The sequence below is a fragment of the Ambystoma mexicanum genome, chromosome 5q (assembly GCF_040938575.1).
Source record: "Ambystoma mexicanum isolate Mex_15411 chromosome 5q, UKY_AmexF1_1, whole genome shotgun sequence".
NCBI lineage: Eukaryota > Metazoa > Chordata > Amphibia > Caudata > Ambystomatidae > Ambystoma > Ambystoma mexicanum.
The window spans coordinates 388,207,076-388,228,693 of record NC_090933.1 but is presented as its reverse complement, the minus strand read 5'-3'; the positions used below and the strand labels follow the sequence as shown (position 1 = coordinate 388,228,693).

Genomic DNA, 21,618 nt, shown 5'->3' with positions numbered 1-21,618 from the left:
TTTGACGCCAATGCGCAGATGTTATGTATGGGGATGTTATCTGCACTTTGACGCACATGCGCAGATGTTATGTATGGGGATGTTATCTGCACTTTGACGCCCACGCGCAGATGTTATGTATGGGGATGTTATCTGCACTTCGACGCCAATGTGCAGATGTTATGTATGGGGATGTTATCTGCACTTTGACGCCAATGTGCAGATGCTATGTATGGGGATGTTATCTGCAGTTTGATGCCAATGCGCAGATGTTATGTATGGGGATGTTATCTGCACTTTTACACCCATGCGCAGATGTTATGTATGGGGATGTTATCTACACTTTGACGCCAATGTGCAGATGTTATGTATGGGGATGTTATCTGCACTTTGACGCCCATGTGCAGATGTTATGTATGGGGATGTTATCTGCACTTTGACGCTCATGTGCAGATGTTATGTATGGGGACGTTATCTGCACTTTGACGCCCATGTGCAGATGTTATGTATGGGGATGTTATCTGCACTTTGACGCCAATGTGCAGATGTTATGTATGGGGACGTTATCTGCACTTTGACGCCCATGCGCAGATGTTATGTATGGGCACAAAAGCGTGCATGCACCCAGGCAGAATGTTGACAAAAAATGCATTATCACGTAGCACAAATAAAAAGAATAATCCAGCGCCCGGGTGGCATCAGAACCCAGCTCCAAGTTTGCAGTGTATTTCGTCCCTTCTACGTATGAGCTAGGTAGCGAGACTACCACTTGTGTCCACTGTGCATGCTACACAAAACATCTGGCAGTGGCGGTCTGAATACTGTGCCACCAAGTATACTCTATTGATACTTTTTCCTGCAGCAGTGCTTGTCGGCCCAAGCCCCATCCAGCAGGTGACAGTTCTGTGATTGACAGAAGCAGGTGACTTGGATTCAGCGGCGTGTTTCCGTCGCCAGAGGTAAGTTGTCCAGCTGCTTGGCTGCAGCTGCAAGGTGGAGTCAAATATTATTATTATTATTATTATAGTATTTATTGAGCGTGGACCTAGCTTTGAGAAGCAACAGAGCACTTTACAGAGGTATACAACAGTACAGATGCCTAACAGAGTGCTTTACAGAGGTAACAACAGAACAGATTTCCAGCAGGGGGTAGGATACAGAGGGATACACATGTACAGGATGGCAGGGAGTCAAGTACTCCACCATGCCGATTCATTGAGAGGGGTTCAATGGCTAGCAACCCCAGTGAGGGGTGCTTGTGCAACCTGACCTTCCCTAACCTGGGGCCATCAGTTAGCGTGCCAGTGACTAGATTGTAGCAGAAACATTTCCCTTCCAACCCTGGTCAGTGGCCCTGGTGGAAGGATCCAGGCTCCTCCATCGCACCGTGCCAGCAACCGCCAGCATACAGGCCTTGCTCCAAACTTTCACATCAACCAGCTAGAAGAGATTTGATGTCACAGGAGCTCCTTCGGCTTAATACCCCAGGTAGGCCATGTGGGTTGGAATGTAAGGACATTTATTTCACAGCCATGTGGGAGACCGAGGCGCAGTGAAGAAATGGCTGCTGCTCTACTGGCAGGTTTGACAATATTTTCAAGATGCTCCACCCCACTATGGTTCTTATATATTTCAGCCTGCTGTCGAATACAAAAATAGAAAACGTTCAGCTAAGTGCACCGCATTCTTCACAAATCACTGTGTGTGTACCACGCACAGCTGCAACACCGGGCGCTCGTGTGCACACCACACGATGTGGAGGAGGACGTGAAGACAAAACAGGCACAATGACGGAGAACTTGCTCAGCAGGTGTGTACTGACAAATCATGAGGTTGCCCAACAGTGCATTCTAGAGACCCACCTATGGAGGAAGCCCTTGTCCAAGGAGGATAGCTCAGTGGCAACGTGCTCGCCTTGGAAGCAAGATGACACGAAGCAACACAGGTTCGATTCCCGGGTCTGCGCTTAGAAACCTCTGGGCATTTAAGGGCGTTATAAATATGCAACTAAGACAGCAACAAACAATTCTGTAACAGCGCCTCGATGCCCCAAATAAATAAATGCATCCTTATGATGGAGGATGTTAATAAGCTCAGAGGAACTCTTAAATCATGGATGAAGAATGCTAATTATGGGCGACTCCTTCATCTATGGCGAAAAGCAATCACTGCAGAGGGCTTCTACCTCAGTGCCAAGAGAGGGGTCAAACATGCAGCTAATGTAGTAAGCTCAACCACTAGACCACAGTGTGCATAGCTCATAGCAAAAGACTGCGTGGTCATCCGTCTCCAAACTCAGTGGTGTGTGACCCACGGGAAGCCCAAGTGGAACAGACCCGGGACAACAGTTGGAGGGAAAATATGCAGAGAAGAGGAAGTCTTTTTCATTTAGGAAGTGTTGGGGGTCAAGCAGATAAAACAGTGCCAGCTTCCATTGGCACTGCCCCCTCAGTAAATGTGATGCAAAAGGAACAGTACCTCACTAGTACCCTCCACCCGCTGCTTGGAAAACTGAAGGTGTGACTCTTACTGCCTAGAAGCTCAACACCATTGCCACTAGAGGTGGCTTTTGTGGCCAAGTACATCATGATCAGGAACAGGTACTCCCCACGTTTTATACTTCAAAAGCAGCCAGTGATACGCTGCTTAACAGTGATACAGTGGAGGTGCTAGAAAATGTACAGTCTAATTGTAGTTCTCCCAAGAACACATTGAGAATCTGTTTCAGAGGTACACACATCTCTTCAAAGGGAGTGGGCAGCAGGTTTGCCTTGACAGCGATCACATAGTGCAGACTGTGGCCTATGGCATTGCAGCGTGCCCTTGCATCCGCGTCAGAAGGTGGAACAGGAGATCAACAGGTTGGAGCGCAACAGCATCACAAAGAATGTGAATGGCCCTAGCCCACGTGTCCCACTGAAAGTGGTGGCAGTGAAATTCAAGAAACCAGTCCTGTGTGCATGAGCTTCACTACGGGCAGCCTACAAAACAAAAGCTAAGACCAGTCATTGATGGTGCTGTCACTGACCTTCAGGTGGGCGAAAACTTCATCTCCATGCGGGATATCACCAGGCCAGATTCCACCCTGATTTGCGGTAAATTGTAATATTTTCGTCACAAATGCGGTTCTTCTGTTACAAAAGTTTGATTTGTGGAGCCTCCTCTACAGCAGACGTTTTTCAACATACAATCCGGAGCATGCTTGCTGGCAGTCGCAGCATCCTAAATAGCAGTGATGACATCTTGATCAAAGCTACTTGGTAGTTGAAACACCCGGGAACGCCTATCCAAGGCGTGGCATTGGCTGTGGAAATAGGACCTGACCTTGAATACATCCAATTGTAAATTCCTACAGTTGAATATTGAGTTTTGGGGGTGGGAGGGGGGGGTGGGGTGTTTAGTGACTGCGCCTCTCTGCTGACCCAAAAAAGGTGTCAAATATCAAGACTGACTTGGCTGCCACCAATCCGTTGGACGTGAATAGTTTCCTTGGCATTGTAGCAATTGCGGCAGGTTTATTCCTAATCTGGTCCTCAACTCTGAACTCCTGAGCAACCTGACGAAGAATGACTGTCCGAGGTCAAGGACCCCATGATAGAGCATGCCAGTCGACCAAACAGGCAATGGAAGAGGAGACCACATTATTGTTCTTCAACTCCTCCTTTCTGATGGATGTACTGGTTGATGCTAATCTGTTTAGATTGGCAGCTGTTCTGTTGCAGGAAGACAAGAGAAGGGGTCTTCGCAACAGCATATGGTAGCAGGGCATTGCTGTTGAATGAGCAATGGTAATCCCAAATTGGGATTTTTGTCGGTTTGTCACCACTTTCACATCACAGGCCACAACCACTTGCCCCAGATTATGCATAGCAGAGTACCTACGCATGCATTGAACATTGGCTAGGTTGGTTGCGGGAAAATGACATAACACTATATTGTCAACCAGGAGCAGACAACTCTGATGACTATTTAACCAAACACGCCGGCAACATGTGCAAGACAAATAGAGGGGAGAATCTCCCAAATTAAGAAAATGTTTACATGATCACTACAGCAGCGGTGGTGATGTCAGAGACCTTTGCTGGAATAATACGTGCCACCAACGCAGACAAAGGAACCAGATCCTGATGTTAAAGGAGTGGTACAGGAAGGCCCTGGTAGCAGGATCAGTGAACGTGGTCCTTTGACAGAGAGTTATGGGGAAACCCATAGAGAAGTGAGCTGCCCAGCCACTTGACAACAGAGGCTCACCCAAGTCATCCAAAGACTAGAGATAGCCTGTGTGAGTCACAGGAGCCATCTGCTAAATAGCAAAACTTTCCTACTGTACTAGGCCTAGTGAGCATACTTCAAAAGGTGGGATGTTGTGTGAGGATCATAAAAGGTAAGGGGCCAGGACATCCTATAATGACCTTTGGGGGACACCAAATGCATCCATTAATAGAGTTCCCTCACAATGGGGAAATCTCGATGTGTACAAGCGGGAGACGCATTGCAGGCTTTGAGATACGAGAATGCATAGAGTTCAGTGACCACCACCAGCCAGTCTGTTTCAGGAACACTTAGGCAAAGGCCACACATGCTACGAGAGTCTGATTTTCCCGGATGGGGGTGGGGGAGATTATTTAAGGATGTCAATGAATAAAAGAAGGAGGAAAACTACTGGCTGGGTACTTTGGAGTGGTAGTAGCAAGGATAAACTCAAACGGGTCACCATTTTAGAAGCATGGAGGACCCCAGATGATGCATCTTCAGAAAATGTGGGAGAAGGGTATGAGGTGGTCAGGAGATCAAAGGCACTAACAGGGGATGAAACTGTCTAATAGCTGAAGTCAAAATATAGAACTTTGTTTAGGTCAATTTGTGAAAAAAGAAAAACACTGCAGGTGTGACTGTGACTTTTGAGTAAATGGAGACAAATTGTAGACAATGGCCAGGAGAAGGATGAACTGTCAGGCCAGTATGTTCGTTCAGTATTTAGAACAGAATGCATCAAAGCAGAGCCAAGAAGTGAACTGCATGAGAATGAAGTGACTAGGTGAATGCTAGTTCACTTACCAAAGAACGCGCCATTTGGAAGCTTTGAAGTCAGCAATGGAATAATGAATGTGTCTAAATAGGATAAATACCAGGACAATTAAGGAGAGAGGTGGTAATCTGACCTGGCCTTTCTGAAACGCAAAGTGCAGACCAGCTGAGCTGAAGTGGCAGGTTTCGAGCACATCCTCTGACAAGCTGGTCTGCCGCCTGCACCAAAGGCAATACAGACTCCGCATCTGCTTGAAAAAGAGGGCATACATCCAAGCCTGCATCTCTGCGACCACTAACAATACGGCTGAACTCTTCCAAATTTGCAAGGTACTTTCCAACTCTACTGCAGTCTCCACTTCTCCTCTGCCTTCCCTAGTCCTCTGCACTTCTCTGGCTTCTCACTTCATTTCTAAAACTCAGGACATCTAGTCCTCACTTTTCTCTACTCCTCACCCTTCTCCCTCACCCACTCTCATGCCTCCCTGGTCCCCCCGCCCCTCCTACTGTCCTCTTTTCCTCCCAGAACACCTGATGAGGTCTCTAGACAAGTAGGCTCTATGAAAGTCTCATCCAAAGAGGTGCTCTCCTCCTCCGGAACTATCAAGGACAACATTGTCTCCCTTGCTCCAACCTTGGCCAATTTTTGCAATCACTCCTTTGCCACTGGATCCTTCCCCTCACTCCTCAAGCACTCACCTGTGCATGGTCTTCACAAAAAGCCTTCTGCCGACCCTTCTTGTCCGGAACTACCGCCCCATCTCCATTACCCCCTTCCTGAGCATACTCTTGGAGAACCTGGCCATCTCCCAGTTTATCCACCAAACTGAATCTGTTGGTTGTCTACACGACCACCAGACTGGCTTCAGAGCTGCCAGAGGCATGGAAACTGCTCTCCTGAACACCCATGAAGACTTGCTCTCTAATCTCAATTACAGCTCTCCTTCCATTCTCATCCCTCTTGACCTTTCCTCTGCCTTTGATACAGTCAATCATGCCACTGGGATAAATTAGCTCTGTGATACCCTCGGCATCACCGACCTGGCTTTAGACTGGTTGATTTCCTTCCTCTCGGACCGACCTTTCCAGGTTCCACTGGGCCCTTTTTTCTCCACCATCTCACTCTCCACCTGCGGTGTTCCTCAGGGCTCTAGCCTCTCACTGGGCTTTTCAACCTCTACCTGGCTCCTCTAGGCCATTTGACATCCAGCTTCTCTCCTAACTTCAGCCACGCAGCTCTCCGTCAAGCTTCCCTCCTCTCACTCCTCCTCTTCCTCTCCCATTCCTGACCACTTGTCTGCTATTCAGGCATGGTGCAATGCTAACTATCTGTGCCTTAATGCCAGTATGACAGATATCCTTCTCCCGATTTCCATCCCATACTCTGGCTGCCCTCCATGGGCCCCCTCCCCTCACCCTCCTGTGAGGCAAAACACTGTGGTGTCATCTTCGACTCCTCTCTCTCCTTCTCTCCTCACATCACAGACCTTGTCAAGGAGGCCCACTTTCAGCTGCACCTCCTCAGAGGCATTCTCCCTTTCCTCACCTTCCCCAAGAAACTCAATGGGCCTCATGCCAAGTTTGCCGGTCCGGAAATAAGGGTGCTGGTACACTCACCAGCACCGTTGTTTCCGGACTGGCAAACTATGGGTTTGCCTGCCAGAGCCGCTGTGCCCAACAGGTCTGACTCTGCCGGGCAAAGCGGTCACTGTAAGCAAAACCGTCACAGAAGCACCAGCCCCGTTAACAACAGGGCTCTACAGGACTCTGTGGGAATGGGGATTAACAAAATTACTGGCACCTGATTTCCTGGCCGTCGGACTTGTAATAAATAATCCGGTGGCACCGGGAAGTCATGCACCAGTAATTTTTTACGGTTTGGCAGCAACCCGCCGGTAGCACTGGCAGGGTTACCGCCGGACCCGCAATGAGGCCCAATGTCTGCAAAGCTCTGGTCCTCTCCAGGCTGGATTACTGAAACAGCCTCTTTCTCAGTGTGCCTAACTCATCCCTTCACGCCCTTCAACTAATCCAGAACAGGACTGTGAGACTTATCCTTGGCCTCAAGCCCAGGGACTGCATCTCTCCAGCCCTAAAATCTATCCAATGGCTCCCGGTTGCTGCGAGGATCAAGTTCAAGACTCTCTGCATCATCCACAGGGCTTTCTGGGGCCTGGGACCCCGCTACATCTAACTCTCTCTCTCTAAATACCTCCCTGCTAGAGCCCTTCAGTCGTCTAGCTCTAACTCTCTGCAAATCAGAATGCCCTCCCTGCCCCTCTTAGACTTCAGCCGGATCTCCTTAAATTCTGCAAGCTTGTTAAAACCCTCCTTTTCTCTTTCTCCTTCCCTCTACCCTTCCCTGGTAATGTCCACTTCTGCCCCTTGACAGGCTGCCAGGTTCCTTCAGAGTCTTACAGGTCACCAGGCCCCCCTAGTCCAGTCTACCCCTGCGCTTGGTCTCTCCTGATGCCCCTGCCAGCCTGCACTTGCCCTTCCGTGCCCCTTCCCCAACAAGAGCAGAGGCTGGGCCTGCACCCTTGTAGCCCTTCCAGCCCATTACCTTGGTCTTAGCTTGTGGACATCCCTTGCCCTGCACACTCTGCTTTCCCCTGGCTCTGTCCACCTGGCCTCCCCTGGCTCGCATTTTTCTCACGTGCCCTTCCGTCCTGACTGGCACTTCCCCCCTCCCTCTCCTCTGCACTTCTCATTACTGCACTTGCACGATCCGAATCTCGCAAGCCCTAGTAGGATCATTTTTGTTCTGTTCCCTACTCCCCCTCCCTCTTGTCTTGTTGTGCCTAGAAACACATTGTGTGTAGGCGCATTATAAATACCCAATAAATAAATAAAATGTAGACAAATAAATAATTAAGAACAATTGACAGGCAACAAAAGGAAAGCTTTCAGAGGCCTTAAAAAAGACAGATATTTCTTGGTTTCCACAATTGTGGGCGTAGGGAGGTGGTCTGGAGACTACACGTCGGCGAGCCTGACATCAGTGTTGGGAAAAGGATTGGAATTATGCGTTCACTAAAGACGAGTGGAATATCTTTAGAATGATAGTTTGCAGTTTCCAAGGTTGGGAACATAAGGTCATGCCCTGGACATCACTGTGAGTGGTCTTGGGATCGAGGAAAAAGATCAAGGAATGGTGATGAAGGTGATCTTTTTAGTCCAGGAGAGCCATCAATATTTTTCCATTGATAAGACCTGGAACGGGCGTGTGGGGGGCGCCTGGTCAGTAAATGGAGTCCGGACTTGGCTCCGCAGTGAACAGCAAAGCTTGCGAGTGAATAGAGTCCATTGCGAGCAAAAGGAGGCGACCATTGTGGTGCAGCAATGCTTTGCACGTCATTGCTAGGTAACCAGTGAGAGGAGCTGGAAGGGAAGCTGTGTCTAGTTGTAGGTGATGCAAAGATCTACCACCGCGCCCGAGAGATCGTTGAAATGAGGAGCTTGACTGCTCCTTCAAAGCCAGAATCGCGCAGGGGTCAGAGAGAAAAGTCATCTGCGGGGTCTGTTTTTCTTACGAATGTATGCATTGCTGCATCGTTACGTGTTTCTTTGATTACTTGCACGTAACCCAAGTGTTTCAATGCACGACACAGTACTCAATACAGTTACAAAGTAAGCGCAGGGATAAAAATGTGTATAATGGTACAACTCTGAATGCTATGGCCAGGCTTGTTCGAAAGCCGCGAAGCCCGCAATGAGAAGGGGAAAGGCACAATCGTGTTTAATTCACTGTTTCATGTATGTTGTCTTTTGGGGGAAGAGACACATTTGCAAAAGACTATATGTACTGAAAGGTAGAAAAGCAGAGCAGCGTTACATGGTATCCGTATAATGATCAAATAAAAAAACGAAGAAGAAATGACCGAATGTTTTTACCTATTTTTTCAAAATGTTTGGTCGGTTTTGATAAAATATAGGGGTGGGGTGGGGTAAGGGTATTGGTTAAGGTAGGGGTATGGATGGGTGCGGGGTATTCCCCGCATTATTAGAAAACAAAAATTCGGTCATTTCTCCTTTCGAATTTTTACATTTGATCATTCATGGTAAACTGCGTTACATTGGGGCGATCTGTGCTTTCTTTTGAAATGCTTCACTTTTGGACTTGAATTTATATGCGATGGGAGTTTTCCTTTGGACACGATGGCCTCTTTTCCCAAATGAACTCTGTCACATAACTGAGTGTGTTCGACCATTGACTTCCAATGGCTATGATCTTTGCAATGGATGACTCTTGGCAGACTGCATGGATAACCCATTTCCCCCAAATAGGAGGCTTCAAAGACACTGCAGTGCAATGCATTGAAGACACAGGCAAGAGCCGCAGCCCTCACAAAACGCAGCAGCCACCCTGAAAGGTTCTGTGTGATCATATTCAATGAAAAATGATAGACTATTACACATCTGGAATAGAATGGCAAATCTCAAGTGATAGAAGTGCCAGCTATTACACTGCAAAGAAAATGGCATTAAAAATGGAAAAGTCAAGTGTTTTAAAAATTAAAAATAAACTTTTATATAAATTTGATTTTAAAACACACAGAGATTCATCTTATGCCTACCCAGCTACCCTCTACCCTTTCTACACTGTAATAAACCCCCAAAAGGAGGGGGCCGAGGGTAAACCCTGCAATGCTAAAGCAAAAGACAAGTTACTGTGAAAGGAAGGAGCCCACTGGGGATGCAAGGGGGGCATGCTCATGTCTTTGGTGATAATGTGTAACGCCGGCCTGGTGCATGCGCTGAAGAATGCGGGGTACCAGGCGCGCATCACATCCATTTCCCAAAGTCCCCATCATTCCTGCACACCAAGCTCTGTCCATGGTTTTCCCTAATGATATGATATGATATGGCATTTATAACGCACCTATACACAAGTGTTTCAGGGCATCCCGAGTTAATGAGAATGGAGCTCTCTCTAGACATGATCAACAGGTTCTTGAGACCGCCACCCATTGCACTATTTCAATAGGGGTTCCCATACATTTGCTACCAACTCCAGGTCTTCCGCTGGTGGCCATGCTGGCACAGAGAGCCATTGAATATGGACATCCCTTATTGAGAACACAACAACATGTTTGTTGTGGCTTGAGGAGTCTTCTGTAGTGCAGACCAATGACAAAACTGGGAATTGACGGCAAAGAATGATATTAAAACATATAACATGGGGAATTAGTCAACATTAGGATTGGTAGACACTTGGTGCTTAGGCGGCTGGGTGAGCAAAGGAGACATCACTGAGTACACACCGGGAAAGGGTCACATTATGAGATGAAAGTTGGTTTCCACCAACGCAAGGTGGCGCATCACTGATCGGAACGTCAAAGATGCATTCAAACCCCAGCCTGGTGTGACCATTTATGGAATGCACTCCGCAAACTGAATGGTTTCTAAGCATTTGAGTAATGATACTTGCTCTTCATGTCCAACTGGAAGGCGATCATTTGATCAAGCTCATCTCTGTTAGGGTGGGAATCTCTGACCCACAGTTTCTGCCCAGATCTCTGCAGCATGCACTCGACCTACAGGGCCACCATACCCTCTAGATAAGGCTTTGGGAGCAGCCCTAAAACCTGTGCACCACCATGAAGTCACACAACGGTCAAGCCACCACAACCAAGCTTGCCATGGGAAAGTGTGCCGGAAGCATCCCAGCCCTCCAGATGCAGTGAGTTGAGTTAGGGGGTGCTGAAATAATGGCACTGTCTATCAGGAAAAGGACCGTGAGCCAACAAGGGATTAGACCGTTCCACCTTCCTGAATCCCTGGGCTCAGGTACCAAAGACACTGCTCGCCGTTACAGCACCACAAATGGAGCAGGCAATGTTGGGGTCTGGATCGGGGCACACTTTCAGCCAGCTGCTGGGGTCTGTTTTTCGGACCTGCAACCTCTGTTCAGTGGCGCACCATGATGTAGCATGCTCATGTCCATACATGCCCAATGATCAGCGCTACTCTAATCATGCTTTTGAAAGGGGAACATGTTTACACAGTTGTGGTATGGGTCCCATGTGCAAGGTAACATGTTGTTAACACATGCATCCTAGGTAGAGCGTCCAGTTCTGGCTTCTCTTTCTCATTCTGCTGCTTTCCCTTTGATTTTCACCCTTAAACATCTCAGACTTCTAGTATCAGAATGCAAACAAAAAGCAGGACTGGGTGAGGTACTTGCACCTCACGGTTAGGGTGACCAGAACGCTAATGCTAATGATTTATTATTCATATAGCGCTTTCACCAAAGCGCTGTACATAGAACATATTTACATACAATGATTACTCAACCGAAGTTGGTACAGAAAAACCCATGCCATCGGCCAACACTTTCCCAATCATGGCTGGCCACTGACAACTCCCAGAATGCATTAGTTTGTTAAGGTAGGCCCTGGACTGGAATGGTGGTAGGGTCACCCTACATTGAACACCTCGAGCTCTTGCTTTCCTCATGCATAGGTCTAGTGAAGTGAAGGGCCCATGGCAGGGCCATCTATAAAAGGCTGCTAACTTTTTATAATATCGGATGGGATTCAGATTGCGCAAGGTCCCAGAATGAATTCACCCTTTTCCTTAAACAGTGCTCCACGCTCCCTTCAGTGTCCACAGTGGCGTGAAAGGCAAGGTTGCCTGAACTGCAAGCAGCGTGTTTTAAACATGTGAAGCTTTGCTGTTTTTCCTCCGTCTCCCTCGGCTGCAGCAGATGCAAAGAACAAATATTTTCCAGCCAGTGGATCTCGGGGAGAGAGGGATGCCAAACACATTTCACAAGCCAGTTAAGCCTCCATTGGCACCTAATCACTCCCAGATGTGGAGGAGCAGAGCTGAGGACATCAGAAAAGCCTGGCGGAAAAGCCTGTTTTCAGAAACAGCAAAGGGAGAGGAGAGGGGGATGAGAGTGAATGAGAGAAACCAAAGAAAGTGCATAGGGGGTGCCGGAAATGTGTGCCCAGGAAGGCAGCAACTTGTTATTTATCCATCCTGAAGAGCAGTCCAGCGCCCAAAGGGCAAGGCTCTCTTAATTGCGGGCAGTGCTTTTCAATAATTGCTGCATCACTTCGTTTGCGGCATGAGTGTGTCTATATCACAAAGCACATATACTAGAATTATGCAAACACTGGTAAAGATACTTCTGGAATCGTACGACGAGCTGCCAGCTGTAACCATCACAGCCTATGTGAAGCCACGTTAGCCAACATTTCCAAAATATGACGCCTTAAAGTTGAAAGGGGCTCTACAACACAAAGTGTTTGCGTCTGCGCTCTGAAGCAGCCACTCCATACGAAAATAAAAGCAATACACTAAATACAAAGAACAAGAAGAGTTATACCCCAAACCCATCAAATGCACTTCAACGCGAAGCCCTTTTGGGCTGAGGAGTGACGTCTTGTGCGTTGCGCCGGGACTGGCGCGTTGCGCTGCTGACAGAGCTGCGCGGGTCACGCAGAGCGTCGTCCCCAGAGGCCGCGCTTACCTTTCATGATTGCGCGCGGGCGGGTCACACGGCGAGTCCGCAAGACGTCGAGGCTGGAGAACGGCTAGGGTCTCCCGGGTGCGCTCTAATGTGCCTCCATGCCGTCCACAAGTAGCCGAGGGGGGCTTTTTCTAGACCCTCGCCGGGCCTCCCTCCGGTGTAGAATGAGTGAGGAGAAATAAGTTCGTCTGAGAGTGGCACGCAGCCGGCGGGATGACAGCGCACCTCACCGTCTGCCAGACATGTTCTGAAGACCCGAGTGCTCCTTCCCTCTCCCGTCGCCCACTCAACGCCTGGAAAAGTATCTCGTGGAAAGTTTGGGGAGGAAAAGGATCCCTCTCCCCTCCTGCGGCCGCACTGCCCGAAGAAACCCACAAAAATGTCACAAGAGAAAAGAGTTCCTGAGTCTGAAAACACGTGTTTTGTACATCTGTCTCTGCTCCACACCACTCCCCCCAGCCCCAAGAACTTTTGGGTCACCGGGGGAAAAGGAGGTGGGGATGTGTGGGGTGGGGGCACGGGAGGGGCCTGGATGGGCGAGGTGAGCTTCGCAGGAGTTTGCTGAGTGCAGAATGGAGAACCGCAGGAGATGGGGACTCTGTGACAGGCTCAGGAGGGAGAGAGAGCCAGAGGGGGGTGTATTGGATTACTGGGGCTGGATGCAGGCGTCAGGGGGTTGCAGAGGGACACCAGGGCTGGCATTCATTAACCTTAAAAATGCACCGAGGCATCAGGTTTACATTTTTATTTTAACAGGCAGCACGAAAAAAAGAAGAAATTAACTTTTATCCATGTCAGCCGGGACTGGAGGAGGGAGGAAGCCAAACTGCCATCGATTTTAATTTATTCCCTCACCCCTCTTGCTAGAGTTTACAAGGAAAAGGGAAAGCTATCGCCAGAGCAATAAAAACGTGATTTTCTGAATGCAAGCACTTTCATCTGGGCTCCCATGCGATCTTTTTACGTGTTTGAAAATGTTTACAGCTGTGTCATAACTGGCTAACACTTGATAAATTGGGGGTTTATGTCTAACTGTCGCCAGGTTCAATGTCAGATCCCGATCTTGTTACTGGTAATCAAACTGCCACTTTGACTTTTTCTAACTGTTACTCTTTTGCTCCGTTGTTTCCGACGAATCACTTTTCTGTAGGCAAAGTCTAAACAAAGCAAGTTAAACACTTGAAGGGCATGCACGCTCATAGTAGCAACAAGCAAGACCAATACAAGATAAGATTATAAACAAAGAATGGGAAACAACCTCACCCATTGACTGGAGGGTGGGTGGTTGTTGCCACATTTTTATGCTCTGCTTGCACTCTCGAATTGCTAAGGATAAATCTGCTTACATATGCGGTTAAGAGGTAAATTTGCTTTCAAATGGAGAAGCGAGGGCTGAAGTGGGATAATGTATGGGAAAAGCACCACATGTGCCTTCCCGGGTATATTGGACAGAGCCGTGTTTCTCGCTCACATTAGGTAGGTGAGGTGGCGGCCTACATGTCCGGGGGAATGGTTCCACCACTTACGCCTTGGAGTTTCAGCCACAAATGAAGTGCGAATTGGACATACCCCCTGTCTGGGTTCGATTCCATTACTTGGGAGATGGGGTTCAGCTCCGGCAGTGTATCTCCTACGTCTACCTCACCTGAAGGAAACAAAGGGCTCTACGTTCAGCACCCCAGGACACATAAAGCTTGAACAAACCACATGACTCCGAAGTGATTCCTTAGACCGCACCGATTTAGAGGAAGTGATGATTTGTGCTTGTGATACTTTGTGCAGAGAAATTGCATCATGTCCCACGTGGCCCTGTGCCTGCAGATCCCGGTTGGGCTGGTTAAAAATGCAGGGCATACAGGAGCTTTGTGCACTAGAAGGGAAGTCCATGTGACAAGAGAAAGTAAAAAAAAAACCCAAGACTGGGTGAGTAAGAAACCTTTGAATGCTCCTGAGCAATAGCCCCCATCCGAGCACCAATGCAAGAGGGATGGTGGCGTTACTGGCCAGCCATGGCAGAAATGATCACTCTCAACATTTTAAAGATTTGCACCACCAAGGCCCACGTTCACTGAACTCACCCACTTGGTCTACAGCCATGGCAGGGGTCGTCTTGGGGAATGGTTTGACGAAAAGTAATTAGAAAACCGCATGTACACGAGGCTAGGTGATGTGGCCTGTCCTCCACTTAGTCCCGTCTCGTCAACAAAACAATGCAGCCCAAAAGAAAGTCTACAGAGTAGGGCTGGTTTGCCCGTTTCCAATTGCATGACTTGAGGAGCCCATATTGTCATTTAAAAGTTCCTTCAATTGTGTGATTGCGAATAAGTAAAGTTAATTTTATTCAGGAAAAGAATTCCATCAAACTTACAATCAAAATACACAATCCATGCATAGCAATTACAATACAATGAATGACCTTAAAGGGATGGTCTAGTAAAATTTTTTATTTAAAAAATAGATAGGCAACATAAAAAAAAAATACTAGCATTCTCCATTTTAAAACTTCCTATGTAAAATTTTGAGCTATTCAAGCTCAAAATTCGCAAAAGCAAGCACATGGGCGCATCCATTTTGTGAAATGGAGGCCCTCCTGTGCTGGCTTTTGCTTTTGCGGCACTAATGAAGGAAAAGCCAGCCAGCTGTAGTAAACAAAGGCTACCGCTGGGTGGCTTTCCCTTCATTAGTGCTGTAGGCGGAGGACGGGGACCGGAGACCAGAGCAGGAAAGCTGCAGCTGAATCTCGGTAAGTGCTATTTATTTTTTAAAAAAAAATAAGCACTAGCTGCGTTTTTTTTTCTAAGTTTTCCGGGCTGGAGGAGCCCGGAAAACTTAGAAATAAAACCGCAGCTTTAAAAACGTATTTATGTTTGCGGTCGCTTTTGAAGCGACCGCAAACATAAATACAATGTTATTGTGTTGGAAAACGCTGCGGTTTTTCTTTCCAAGTTTCTCAGGCTCCTCCGGCTCGGAGGAGCCTGAGAAACTCGGAAAGAAAAACCGCAGCGTTTTCCAACACAACCGCGTTGTTTCTGCCTGAATCTGCTTTACCATTTGGGGCTCTCGGGCTCCCCCATATTGTTTTCCGCAATGCCGCGTTGTTTCTGCCTGAATCTGGGGAGCCCGAGAGCCCCAAAAGGGAAATAAGCTGCAGGTAGAAACACTACGTGGCATGTAAACATAACCGCGTGTGTTTCTGCCTGCTGTGGCTTTCACTTTGGGTCTCCGGTGCTCCCTGGGAGCACCGGAGACCCAAAGCGATAGCCACAGCAGGCAGAAACACACGCGGTTGTGTTGGAAAACGCTGCGTTTTTTCTTTCCAAGTTTCTCAGGCTCCTCCCAGCCGGAGGAGCCTGAGAAACTTGGAAAGAAAAACCGCAGCGTTTTCCAACACAATAACGTTGTATTTATATTTGCGGTCGCTTCAAAAGCGACCGCAAACATAAATACAACGTTTTTAAAGCTGCGGTTTTATTTCTAAGTTTTCCGGGCTCCTCCTTAAAAAAAAATAAATAGCACTTACCGAGATTCAGCTGCAGCTTTCCTGCTCTGGTCTCCGGTCCCCGTCCTCCGCCTACAGCACTAATGAAGGGAAAGCCACCCAGCGGTAGCCTTTGTTTACTACAGCTGGCTGGCTTTTCCTTCATTAGTGCCGCAAAAGCCAGCACAGAAGGGCCTCCATTTCACAAAATGGATGCGCCCATGTGCTTGCTTTTGCGAATTTTGAGCTTGAATAGCTCAAAATTTTACATAGGAAGTTTTAAAACTGAGAATGCTAGTATTTTTTTTTTATGTTGCCTATCTATTTTTTAAATAAACATTTTTACTAGACCATCCCTTGAAGTTAAGACATTAAGGATAAAAGAAAAAAAAATGATGGGATTGTACTAGCTCCAATTATTTCCCACATATTGCATTCCTAGTTAAAACATATATCAACATAGTGAGACATCGTTGGGACTCCAGTACTACTATCTTTATTGCTCCTTCTGTATAAAGGAGGTGCGCCAATATTAACCTTCAATACTTTACAACAATCACATTTAAAGATCCCATACATATCGCAGATAGTCAACTTCATCAGATCCACAAAACGGATCAAATATGAGAACTTCAGAAGCTCCAGACTCATGGAGCTGGATAGCAGGAACGCTAGGAAAGCAGAGCTCTGAGGCACAGGGGCTCCCACCACTGCAGAAGCAGTGCCCCCTCCCTAAGGAGGGCTTTTGGATGCAACGCTGTGTTGCAGTGATCGCCGCACCATCGTGGACACTCGCCGTCCAAATCAGATTCGATTCCGGCACTGCGCTCCATAATTCCACGTGAGCTGCAGGAAATCAGCGTTTTTGTGAAAAATCTTGGCATTGATTGCCAAAAGCCGCCACCTACTTCCAGACGCCATTGGCCTCCACGAGGCAGCTGTCATTTCATCATGGCCGCCCGAAAATCTGCCTTTGATTCCACAGCCCTCTGCAGGCTGCAGTCGCTGTGATTGGCTCACAGATCACACATCAGCCAATCACACTCACCGGCAGATGAACGCCGGCACACCCACTAAGGCTGCCCAACAAGGCAGCCCTGTCTTGAGCCTGTCCGGAGCCACAGGAGCCTGGTGCCCAGAACTCTGCCCACCGCTCAGCTCCAGGTAAGCAGACCTGCTACAGTGTTCCCCGTAGACTAACTCTCACGGGTTCACCCCATAACAATGAACGGTGCATAGACTCGTAAATCCCACGTTCTTCAAAAAGGGATCTCTACCAATCTGTACTCAAACGCCGTCAATCCCTCTGTAATGCAGCAACCACATATCTCACTATGTTTTTATCGCACAATTGTACCACATTGCTTAACTGCCTTAGTAGGCACATATACAACAGAATGCATAGTCATGATATTCGTCGCCTCTTGCCTTGTTGTAATCATTTACAGCGTATGGAATTGCAGACGGGTTACTATGTTAGACACCCAATACTCTAAATATTCTTGATTACTAGCCAAAGTATTGCTCAGATATCCTCAGTACTGCCACTATTGCTCCCTAGCCTATAGTAAGTACCTTGTCACTGCTGTTTTGTAGCCCGTATTGATTGCATTGCTAGTACTGCTCCTTAGCCTCTAGTGATTGCTCTGCCACTACTGCGGAAGCGACGTAGGGATTCCGGGAAGTTAGGAAATAGGGAAGAAGTCGGGAGAAGGGAATCCAGGGGCCAGGGGATAGCAAGTAGCACTAGAGAAGGTTCGGAGCACACGTCCGATCACAGCTAGTAGCAGCGTTGAGACGCGCAGGGCCGCGGGGGTGTGGCTTCTTTATAGAGGACGCTGCGTAGAACGTGAAGACTGGCGAGCAGCGTTCTGAGCTTGCCACCATGTTGGTAGTATTATGGAGTGTATGGCCTGACGTGTCAGGGACCAGGAGGCCCAGAAGGGGCGAGTTCGATGGTTCATGACAGCATGCCTCCTCCGAAAACTCGTTCCACCGGGTTTGCCCAGGTGTATGAGATGGAACCTTCTGAGTAGCCTGGGGGTATTTAGATTTGAGATAGGTTCCCAAGTGCGTTCACTGGGGGGATATCCTTTCCATTCCACCAGGTACTGGAGTTTGCCACGTCTATATCTAGAATCGCAAATCCTGGAGACCTCATACTCCAGTTGGTCATTGATGAGTACTGGTTTGGGCCGAAGGTTAGTTCGAGAGGTCTGAACATATGGCTTCATTAAGGACGTGTGAAAGACTGGGTGGATCTTCTTCCAGGAGTCTGGAAGCTTGAGTCGGTAGGCCACTGAGTTGATGATTTCCTTTATAAGGAAGGGCCCATAATATAGAGGAGCCAATTTATTTGGTCGCAAATGCCGTGGTAGCAGTTTCGAGGACAGCCAAACCTTATCCCCTATTGTGTAGGAGGGGCTTGGTCTTTGTTTGGAGTCCGCATATAGTTTGGTCTGGGTCCTGGCCTTTTCTAATTGTTCTTTGGATTCTCTTTGAACATTAATGAGCATTTCAATCCAGGAATTGACTGTTGGAACTGTTGTAGGATGAGGAAGGAGGGAAGGTAGAACCGAAGGGTGGAATCCTTGGCTACAGAAAAAATGACTGGTTTTAATAGCAGAGTGGTCTGAATTATTATAGGCAAATTCTGCCACTGGTATTAAGAGGGACCAATCGTCCTGGACCTTGGTAGCGAAGCAACTGAGGTATTGTTCCAAGGTTTGGTTTACGCGCTCTGTGGCTCCGTTGGTTTGGGGATGATATCCTGAGGAAAGAGCGCGTTGGATTCCTAGTATTTGGCAAAGATGTTTCCAGAACTGAGAAATGTATTGGGGCCCTCTGTCTGATATGATCTAGGAAGGAATTCATGCAGTCGGAATATGTGTTCCAGGAAAATTCCAGCAAGTTCTGACGAGGATGGCAGTTTAAACAGAGGTGTAAAATGGGCCACATGGGTGAACAAATCAATGGTGATCATGATCGTTGTGTATCCCCTGGAAGGTGGTAATTCCACAATGAAGTCTGTTGCTATGAATTCCCAAGGCCTTGTTGGAAGTGAAGGTTGCTGCAATAGACCTGCTGGTCTCTTGTTGTCATGTTTGTTTTGATTATAGACAGAGCATGCCTGGGTATACCTTTGTACATCAGCTTTCACTCTAGGCCACCAAAATTGCCTTTGTATTAATCGGAGGGTATTGGTAATACCACGATGCCTGGAGTAAAGAGTATCGTGACAGAGATTTATTATCCTTTGCTGTCGTTTTTGTGTTGAGATGACCAAGGCATTGTCTTTGAACAAGTATCCATTTTTGGTCTTCAGTTTCCACTGGTTCTTGTCCGAGATATCTTTCCAGAGTTCCGAGGATTGAGTCTGACTGCGGACTTCATCTAGGAGGCTGGTCGCCTGGGCTACAATTATTGTGTGGGGAAACATCTTGGGAAATGTTCGGTCATCAGGAGGTTCATAGGGCGCCAAGACAATGCGTCAGAAATTATGTTTTGTGTTCCCGTAACATGGTGAATTTGAAACTGGTATTGAGCAAAGAAGAACGCCCAACGGGCCTGACAGTTGTTTCTGCATTCCCGGGCCTGTAACACTTGGATATTTCGATGGTCCGTCCGAACCTGGGCAGGATGTTTAGCTCCCAGAAGTAAATGACGCCACTCGGTGAAGGCTTGACGGATGGCTTGAAGTTCCTTTTCTAAGACTGAGTAATGAGTTTCACTGGAGGTCAATGTCCTTGAAAGATAGGCAATAGGATGTTCCAGCCCATCATCTAGTTCCTGTTTCAGAACTGCTCCGATGGCATAGTTAGAGGCATCTGTTTCCACTAGGAATGGTCGATTTATATCAAGTTGAACCAGGATGGGGGCTTGTGTAAATTCTGTTTTCAGGCGTTGGAAGGCCTTCTCCTGGGCTGGGGTCCAATGATAGGGAGTATCTTTCTTCAACAAGGAGATGATCGGTTGAACAATCTCGGAGATGCATGGTATAAACTTCCGATAGAAATTGGCCAAGCCCAGGAAAGAATGGATCTGTTTTACGGAGGTAGGAGTTGGCCAGGATAGTATGGCCTTAACCTTGGATTGATCCATGCCTATGCCATCTGGGCTAAGGACAAATCCTAGATAGTGAACAGTGGAAACATGAAAAAGGCATTTCTTGGGTTTTTCTAGAAGCTTGTGTTCACTTAGCCGTTGTAACACTGCTTTAACATGTTCTTCATAGAGAATATCAAAATATCGTCCAAGCAGACAATGACGAAAAGAAATAGCATATCCGAAAACACCCTTTCCATAAAGCGTTGGAAGATTGCCGGAGCATTAGAGAGTCCAAAGGGCATGACCAAGTATTCGTAATGACCAAAGGGTGTTCTGAAGGCTGTCTTCCATTCGTCACCTTCTCTAATATGAATCAAGTGATAAGCACCCCTGAGATCCAATTTGGTGAATATTACGACTCCTCTTACGGCATCCAGGATATCCGAGATCAAGGGTAATGGATAATGATCCTAAAGGGTGCACTGATTAAGACCTCGATAATCAAGACAAGGTCTGATTTCCTTGGTGTCTTTTTTAGGAACAAAAAATAATGATGCTCCAGCCGGAGACTTGGTTGGGCTTATGGTGCCGTTTTTTAGGTTAGTATCTAGGTATTCACGAAGGCCCTTTTTCTCAGGTTCAGACAGGAGTAAACATCCTTCCAAAGGGAATCACGGCTGAAGGTTCGGTTTCAATAGCACAGTCCTCAGGCCTATGGGGTGGCAGGGCTTGGACAATAGCAGAAGAGAACACATCGGCATATTCCTGGTAGGTTTTAGGAACCTGGATGATGTTGGAGAACATAAGAGGATCTTGCTGAGTTGTTGAATGTTCTTCTGATGTTGTCGTGAAGGATCCTGGAGCAGACAATGGGACATGCAAAATTCGGAACCTAGGAACAGGGAACCAGCTGTCCAATTGATGTATGGGTTTTTGTAGCCAGGGCATTTCCAAAACCATTGGGTAATGGGCAGATTTTATGATGTCAAACTTTATCCTTAACATCTTCATTTAGCCCTCTTCGAAAGAGGGTGAAGCAAGCTTCAGAAGGCCAACCCGCTTCTTTAGCCAATTGCTTGAATCGAGTTACGTAGGTGAGCATTTCCTGAGAGCCTTGCTGGAAAATAAGTAAACGTTCTTGAGCACTAAAGACCTGTACTGGGCGGTCAAATATAGTCTTTAGTGCTGGAATGAATCTATCATAATCATCCAAAAGGGAATCTCCGGTGTTAACTAATGGTGTGGCCCAGGCTAAGGCATTCCCGGAGAGGTGAGAAATAATAAAGCCCACATTAGCCCTGAGGGTGGAAAAATAATAAGGTTTAAAGGTAAAGTGGACCAAACAAGAATCCAGGAATCCTCGGAGGGTTTTTGCACAGCCGTCATATTTGTCAACAATGCCGCCCAATAGCACGCTGTCCTTTGAGGCAGAGTCGCGTGAAAGTACCAATTGTTTCAGCGCGGCGTTCTCCCCTTTCAAGTTCTGTACTTCAGTCGATAGGTCTTGCATGCCACGCATAAGATCCTGGATGGCCGCCTCCATGTCTGTATCGACTTCGGTCAGGTGGCGTCTCGATCTGTCACAGGTTTCCCCCCTTCTCACCTG

The 21,618-nt window shown here is 47.5% G+C and overlaps 1 protein-coding gene across 1 annotated transcript in view; it reads right to left on the bottom strand.

Annotated features, from left to right (window-relative positions):
• The window catches only part of COLEC12 (collectin subfamily member 12), a 418,681-nt gene extending 405,798 nt beyond the window's left edge, over positions 1 to 12,883 (bottom strand). Inside the window, exon 1 of the mRNA XM_069620876.1 lies at positions 12,488 to 12,883. Coding sequence (XP_069476977.1) covers positions 12,488 to 12,494 — 7 coding nt within the window. The 5' untranslated portion in view covers positions 12,495 to 12,883. The remainder of the gene's footprint in view (positions 1 to 12,487) is intronic.
• Between the last annotated feature and the right edge of the window lie 8,735 nt (positions 12,884 to 21,618).